This window comes from Primulina huaijiensis, chromosome 11, assembly GCF_012295235.1.
Source record: "Primulina huaijiensis isolate GDHJ02 chromosome 11, ASM1229523v2, whole genome shotgun sequence".
Lineage (NCBI taxonomy): Eukaryota > Viridiplantae > Streptophyta > Magnoliopsida > Lamiales > Gesneriaceae > Primulina > Primulina huaijiensis.
Window position 1 is genome coordinate 13,735,285 of NC_133316.1, and position 8,570 is coordinate 13,743,854.

General features: G+C 35.0%; 1 protein-coding gene and 1 long non-coding RNA gene across 2 annotated transcripts; one reads left to right on the forward strand and one right to left on the reverse strand.

Annotated features, from left to right (window-relative positions):
• Window positions 1-658: 658 nt before the first annotated feature.
• LOC140988404 (membrane protein of ER body 1-like) lies at window positions 659-2,886 on the reverse strand. Its single transcript, XM_073457422.1, has 5 exons — window positions 2,773-2,886; window positions 1,927-2,173; window positions 1,346-1,597; window positions 1,205-1,266; window positions 659-1,117 (listed from the first exon to the last, which is right to left on the reverse strand). The coding sequence occupies exons 1-5, from the start codon at window positions 2,884-2,886 to the stop codon at window positions 674-676; spliced, it is 1,119 nt and encodes a 372-aa protein (XP_073313523.1). The 3' UTR covers window positions 659-673.
• A 4,397-nt stretch (window positions 2,887-7,283) lies between these two features.
• Window positions 7,284-7,982, forward strand: LOC140987244 (uncharacterized). The gene is made up of 2 exons (XR_012177092.1): window positions 7,284-7,368; window positions 7,726-7,982. It is a non-coding gene; the product is annotated as an uncharacterized lncRNA (long non-coding RNA).
• Window positions 7,983-8,570: the final 588 nt, after the last annotated feature.

Sequence of the window (8,570 nt, forward strand, 5' to 3'; positions counted from 1 at the left end):
ATGTGGCATCTGTGAAGATCAAGCAAAAAAAAGTTTGATTCCATCATAACTTATTGCACCATGCATTTTTATTGTTTTTTTATTTTTAGTCTTATATTAGATTTTTCCTATTAATAAATATTTGTGTTTACATTTTAAAATGTTTATTATTTCCGTTACCTGATGATATATCATTGTGTTCTTTTATAGATAGTTTTTAATTATATAATTTAACTTAAAGTTTGCAAACAAAAATTTTTGACAATAATCATTGGGATATCACGTGCAACACACGTGCTTCTTCCTAGTATTTTTAAAAGTTTCAAGCTTGTTAGGTGGTAGCACATGTTTGTATCACTTCATACTTTTATCAACCTTCGTGACTCCATAGATGTATGTATTTGTTTATCAGACAGCCAATACATTTAGCAGTCACATTTTCATTATGTAACTTGCTATCTCGTTGATATTACTCCAGAGATCTAACTTGTTTATCAGACAGCTGAAAAATGGTTCAAGTTTGTCGTTGGGTTTCACAAAGAAAAATGTAGCAAGGAAACCATTTCATGAACACAAAATCTCACAGTTTCGGAATTTGAAAATGGAGAACTCATGAAACATAAATCAAACACTCACTGCAGAAATCAGATCAGCAAAAGCAATGGGATCCAGGCGTGAGTTATGGACAAAGAGGTCAATAAGAAGCCCATGTTGAGTCTCGATTAAAAATCATATCAGAAACTGAAGTTGATTGGAACAGACCAAGCCTCTCCAAAAATCTTTTCACCAGCACACCGGCAGCATATGAAATTCCCGAGGCCATGAATCCCAATATAACAAAATTTACTACTGTTTTTACGTAAGCCTTGGGTGGTCTACACACATAGGCCTTTCCAATAGATAGAGTGATAATGCACACGAGAGAGACTGCTCCTACCACCACAAGTTTTAGTTCTCTTTCTTCACTTTGCCGGAATGAAAAACCATACACTACGATAGGCGTTAAGCCAAATATCAGGTATGATTGAACGCAAACTATTGCATGAAGTTTGAAATTACGCCTTTGGCCTAGGAGTTCTTGATATCGATCACTTTGACTGGTTCCTCTGTCTGTTTGCTCACATCTTAGTTCCCAAAGCTGCAATTTTAGTATCATCAACTTATCTTCTAATTTGCGTTTGCATGTAGATGATGATTCTTGTTTCAAAAGGGTTAGTGTCCTTACATTGTGACAAATGACGAAGAATCCTCCTATCAGATTGGCCATTCCGAGAGCTAGAATATTCACCGTGATCCAAGAGAAGAAGTTTATACAAAGCCATAGATCTAGCACTTTATTGCAATGAGAATGTTATATGATGCTTACATGTGGTGGCATCACCTCCAGCTGCAGATGACACAACATTTAGGCTGGTAATCAACTCCGCCAATCCACCATAAACTATGCTCTTAATAACTTCTATTTTAGAATTTCTTCTAACATCGTCTGTTCGTTCTTGCGCTGGTATACCAGTCTGAGTGGCAGGTTGTGTTGGAATGACTGTTTCTGCTGGAATGACTATGCCTTGAATTATTTCAGTGGCTGGATATGAGTCTATAGTTATTACAGTATCCTCCCCTGCATAAAAAATCACAAGATAAAAAATAGAAAAGAAATGTTAAAGGAAGACTTATGGTTGCTTTTTACATGATAAAAATTAGAAAATGTTAAAGGATGCCATATGGTTGCTTTGAGATTGGATAAGATACTACTAACATTTACCGTGGAGGCATCTTTAATGGATAAAATACTGTCGGCTCCCCAGTTTGGACCTCTAATTTGGTCTTTGTAGTAACTTCTTGTGAAATTTCAGTTGGATATACTTGGCCTCTAAGTTTAAAGGACAGAATGATTACCTTGTGAGGACTATAGCTATGAAAGATTCAAGGTGAAAACCTTCTACGTACCCGTGCTTCCCTTTTGAGCTGTCTGAATGGGTATTTGGCCTCCCTCAGATTTCTCAATATTAGTAGATCCATCGTTTGAGAAGATCACCAGATTTGATCCACCTTTTCTTGAAACGGAGATAGCATCTTGTGCAGGTTCTTCATTAACAATTTCATTTTCGTCTCCTATAAGTGTTGTTACCAGTAGTGTAACGTCCCGAAAATTTGAAGGTCCACGTGAACCGCATGCATGCGAGTTAATAAATTTCTTTGGTATTTTATTAAATTATTTTACAGCATTAAATACATGTTTATCTCATTAAATTGTGTTTAATTATTTTATGCATAATTTTTGCATGCTAGGATTTAATTCGTGATTTATTTTAAAGTTCATGCATTAGGGTTTCTAGATGCATTTCACGCTCAAACGAGGAACGGAGACCGGAGAACTTTCAGGAAAAAATTATTTATTACATGATTAATTTTTATTAATTAATATAAGGTTTTTTTAAGGGTATTTTTTTAAAAAAGGGGATTTTATTGGGTATGTTTACCCGCAGGATTTTATTTTTAACAGTATGCAAATTTTATCGAATCGGGGACTTTTTTTAAACGTTCGGCTATTATTTTCAAAACCTTTTCAACACGAAAAATTTTTCGGGAGTACGTTTGGATTTAATGGGCCTACTTTTAAACTTGTTGGGCTTAAAACCCTTTTCAAACCCTTAATTATCATATTAAGGCCTATTAATTATTTGATTAACTACCTAATTATTATAAAATAAACCCTTAAACTCCCGTAGCCGATATACGTTCCTTTTACCTTTCAGATTTCAGTGCCCTCGGTTTCAGAAAAATAACACCAACTGAGGGCTCGGTTGTGGCTAGTTCTTGCAAAGAAACTTCCTCCGGCTTCCACCTCGAGTCCCTCGTGTTGTGCATCGTTTCAGGCATGCTTTGTATCCTCTTTTGCTGCATCATTCACGTATATATATACCAGATGTGTGTATGATGCATGAAACCATTTGATCGGTCTAGGAGCAGGAATGATTCTTTCGATTTTCATCCATGCCATGCATTTCTTTTAATTGTGACTCACGTTTTCCTTCAGTTTGTGCAAGGGGCCTGCTGTAGGTTGTGTTCGAAGACTGTTATCACCGTAAGGAGTGGAATGGTAGGCTGGAAAAGAGATCAGCACAGCACTTTGTAATGGTGGTCTCGGCTCATGTTTATTGGTTCGGTAATGGGTTTGGTTGATGTAGGGAGGATTCGGCTGTGCACGGACTCGAATCCAGCCATGTTTCAGACCTTGTAGACTCTAGTAAGATGTCAGGAAGGAGTCATGGGTGTTTGGTTGAGGGAGAAGCCGATCCTCGGAAGCATGGCGTGAATCGAGGGAGATGTGATAGTTTCGGCTGGTTTATACGTGGAGTTGTGCAGTGGATTTCGCTTGGTTATGGGCTTAGTTTAGAAGGGTAGTTAGGTTCCTAATGGTGAGTTTAATGGTTGGACATGTGGTTGTAAGAGGGAGGAACGAAAGAATTATGGTTTGGGGGCCATGTGTTGTGATGGGATTTTAGGAAATGGGTTGGCCGAGAGTTAGGTGGATTTTTGGAAATTTTCAGCAGTGTGTTAGGGGGCTAATGACATGGTTTTAGGAACATTTTAGTGTTTTTAAGGTATGCTAGAAAGTTGTGAAGAATTTGGTAGAGTTTCTAGTCGATTCGGTTTAAAACCGGGACTCCGGTCCAAGTTTTAAAACGAGTCGGTAAGTTCTGATTTTGGCTTCGGTTTACGTCTAAGAACACTTTTAAAAATATTTTGGGACATTTTAAGGAGTTTGGTAAGCTTCGGGTCAATTTTAGAGGTCCAGGGATGAAACGATAATTTTCGAGTTTCCAGGGGCAATATGGTCATTTTGCACCCGATGTGAGATTTTGGTCTTGGAAGCGCCCTGAGCACAAATATATGATATTTTAAATGTTTATGCATCATTTTTATGATTTTTACGCAATTATGATAAACACGTTACATGCTTGGTTTAAGGGAAAAGTTACGCATATACATGTTTTTATTAAGTGATGAAAATTACGATATTTTTGAAGGATGTGATTTGGTTGTGACCGACGATGTATATGTATACGATGACATGAGATATGATGAGCTGAGGCCCGGGCTTAGTGGGCGGGTAATGCTGTCGCTGATGTCTCCTGCAGCCGGGTACCACGGTTTTTATAGATGGATCCATCGATAGAGCTGATACGATAGAGCTGGTACGAACGTCACAACTAATGAACTGAATTCAATTAAAAGAAAATGTTTAAGTTTTTGATGACATGATGAGCTGTTTTGACACGTATATGATGATATGAGATGACATGATTTGACAGGACATGATTTTATACGACACGTTTATGTTCATGTTTTAAAGTTCATGAAAGATATGTTGAGTATGATATTTTTCACTGTTGTGTGCCTGTATATGTACTTGTTATTCCTGGTACATGTGTGTTGAGCCTTTAGACTCACTAGGCGTGTGTGATGCAGGTGAGATTGATGATGAGGATACTGGAGGTGCCGAACTCTGAGTAGGCGGACCTGGTGCGGCGACACGACCCGAGGACCATTATTTTTCCGCATTATGATTTATGAGATTTGAGAGGAAAGAATATTTTAATACGTTGATGATTTTAAGATTTTTATACGTTTATGTTCACGTATGATTTTAAATGTTTGGTTACTTTAAACCGCGCTATTTTTATGGTCAAATAAATATGATTATATTAAATGTTAATTTGAAAATGCGAGCTTTAAAAAAAAAATTATTCCGCATTTTTTTAAAAATAGTAGACGTTTCAGTTGGTATCAGAGCAAGGGTCCTGTATAGGATTGTGCCGTCGCCAGCTTCTGCCGCTCAGTCTTCAAGCCTCAAGTCTGTTAGTTGTATGATATTACATGTTTTTAAATGTTTTAATGGTATCACCTACATGTTTACATGATATATGCTTTGCAGTACATGTTTATCTGTCGTCGTGCTTTAAAATTTTTATGCATTTTATGACATGAAGTGAGAAATTATATGATTTTTATGCATACTGGTTTTGTGGTGGAATTGGACGTGATAAGAATTTTGCTATTGGGAATTAGTAAATGTTGGAAAATTATTTGACTATATTAATTTTTGGGTTAGTAGTATTGATGTTCTATTTATGGGCCATAAGTTAAACTTAAAAAATTATGAATGTTTTTAGGACTTGTAGATTTTCTAAGAAATTACTGATGGTTCGTGGTTGCTAGTCAAGTTAATTTTTGAGGATACCATGTAAGGATTAATGATTCGGGACTACGATTATCTTTGGAAGTATAAAAACGTAGAATGTATTTAGGATGCATGCTCTACCCAGTTGGATTTAAGGATTGAATTGCATGAATTGAGAATTATAAGGACCTAATTGTAATAACTAATAATTGAGGACCTAAGTGCAAAAATAAAATTCGAATGGACTATTTTTGAATTTATCGAATTTTGGGATTAAATTATGAGTTTCGAGAATTTTAAGGTTTAATGAGGCTATAATCGAAAAATTTTATGGAGACCAGAAATGCAAATTTCGTAGGGTTGTAGAGCCAAAATGGTAATCTTCGAGAACTTTAAGGGCCAAATTGCGAATTCCGAAAATTTTGAGGAATAAATTCGAACTTTTGAGGAACACTTGGGTTAAATCAGTAATTTTTCGAGATTATGATAATTGATTTTGGGTTTAATAAGCTTAAAATTATTGACTTTATGATACGGAAAACCTATAAAATAGAATTAGGAACGCCAAGAACTTTTGGGTAATTGTGGAATTTTAAAAATTAAGGAAAAATTGGATAATTTTTGAGGAATTAAGAATTAATGTTGCAAGTATTTTTAGAAATTTCGGGGACTAGTTTAGCAGTAGGTGAAATCGAATGATTTAAATGATAGGAATTTTGATAATTTAGGCTTCAAGGATGTTTAGAGCCTTTAGATATTTGGGTTATAATGTTATAAGGAATGGTAATCAAAGACATTGTAGGATGAATCAATCTTGAGCTTGAAAATTTAAGCGTTATTGATATGATGGTGTGGCAATTTAAGAACTTAAAGTGATACAATTTAAGGTAAAGTTGATTGGTTAGTTAAGTTATAAGAATAGATACCGAGTTAACAAAATTTTGGGAACTTAAGTTTGATGTATCATAATTTTTAATCGTGATCTTAAGAGTTAAAATTATACCTTTGTTGGAATTTAATTTCTCTAGAAAGTTTGATGTGATTGATGGTTAAGACATTTGATAGACGCATGTAAGAGGTGAGATAGACACCTTGTCTTGAGGAATCTTGAAAGTCATTAAGAAACTTGGAACTAAGCGGATATGTGCGTTGGAGTTATACTATATATTACTATTTGGGTTGAGTAAGCTTGAATTTCAAGTTTATGAGATAAGTGTTTATCCAAAAATTTTTGGTTGAAATGAACAAAAGGAAATCAGTGATGTTCATCATATGTTACAAATGAATGAATATTAAGATTTTTAGTAAGAAATCTAAATTCTTGATATGGGAATTATAGAACTCTATGGATTATAAGTGAAACTGATTTATTAAAGTTAGTCTAATGCTACCATGGGATAACTTATTTAGTTATATATGCTAGAATTAATTGAGCATTGAGGATACGTAAGAATGTAACATTTGTTTCAATGAGGAAAGTCCAAGGGTCTTAGGCCTCAACCATATTGTAATTGGGAAGGAAATAGTTTAAGCATGCAATTGATGTTAGAAGGAATTTACTAATTAGATAGGAGATCGATATTGTATATTTTGGGTTTTATGGATTAACACTAATCGAATTTAAGAATAGCAACACAGTTATATTTGGAATGTACTTGTAAGTAGTTAGAGTTACGAAAGATCGGTGCTGTAAGATGAGGATTCGATTCGAGGATCTAGGCTAATATTATTACGAGGTTGCGATAAGGTGTAGCTATTAAGTGTATTACCCAGGATAGAAGTCTATTAGTAAATTTTGGTGCTAAGATTCCTTAAGTTGAACTGCATAAATGCTAACTTAACAGGACAATGAACATCCTTGGTATAATATAAGAAAGTAAGATGCAATAAGATTGGACTGCCATTTCTAATATTGGGAATGTTGAGAAAAGTCAAAATTCGAGGTTATAGAAAAATGGATCTAGGTCACCGTAAGTCGTTTTAAGTTAGGATTCGCAAACGAGGATTTCGGTAGGCAATTTAATTAGGATTGAAGAGATGTAAGGACAACTTACACTTATGTTATCAGAGCAGCGCAACGGAAGTNTTCAAGAAGATCTAAGATGGCATGGCTATTTTACAGGTTGCTAAGAGAAGAAGCCAAGATAAGTGCTTGGGAGAAGTTGCAGCAGGCTAAAGCAGATGCTGCAATTCAGAAACTGGAGGTTCGTACATAAAAAATTAGCATTTATCAGACCAAAAATCGTGCCATTTTGAAATCCATGCCACTTAATGTCGAACCTCTGCCTTGAATTCTTGAATAGCTTTTGGTGCAACAATAGATATATGGTCCTGTAAACTAACATATTCGTCATAGAATTAGAAGATATAACTATTGTTTGTCTTGTCATTTATCATCGCATCGTTTTGTGTACAAGCCGCTACATGAGAAATCAGTACAATCACGCCTGAAACTAAAAATGTAATGACTTTGACAAATATACTAATGCCCTTTAAAGTTTTGAAGAGGTTAATTAACTTGTTTGGTGTTTTCTTAATAATAACTACACTTGTTTATATAGATGAAACTTGAGAAGAAGAGATCGGTATCCATGGAAAAAATATTGAACAAGCTAAGAGCAGCTCAAATGAAAGCTGAGGCCATGAGAAACTCGGTGCTGTCGGAAAGACATGACAATAGAACCCGAAGAATTCCATGCTTAGGAAGTTCCTGCGGTATTTTTGTGCATTTACCTTCTATCATTGCCCGTGAGGACAGTTCGTGACTATCGATCTGTCGAATAAAAAATCTAATTTCCATGCTCCGTTACATGATCAACGTTGTTTCTGTGTGTTCAGTGTATGTGTATATAATTATGCATGGCTTACTTTCATTTCAATGGTTTTAGAAAATATTGAGCAATTAAAGAGAATAGAGATGATGGCCATTGAAGTCCATTAAAACGTGAAACTACGATTTCCTTGTAAAATGATGATAAGTTTCAAATTCTAATCATGAAGATACCGCTTTTGGGAATTCTTCTTCCATCAATGTGTTTTTCCCCTATTACATTTTCCCAATATAAATCAAGCTTCTCAGCTCTATTTTCATTAGGTTGAATGTTAAAACAATTTAAATTGTGGAATAAAACATTTGGCACTAAAGTTAAGAGGTTCCAGTATACAACAAAAAAGATTTTTTTGTGGTTTTAAGCTAACTTTATTAACTCCTTTAGGAACACCGCAGTGAATCACTTGGCCCGAAACATTAATTAGCGATTAAAAGTTAGTAATTTAACCATGAGTTCGTCCTTTAAAAGATAATAAATACAATTCAAAGATCAACAAAATGTATTTAGTTTTATTCCTTCCCATTTCGGTGCAACTTTACAACTTCAAATGTAACGTCCCGAAAATTTGAAGGTCC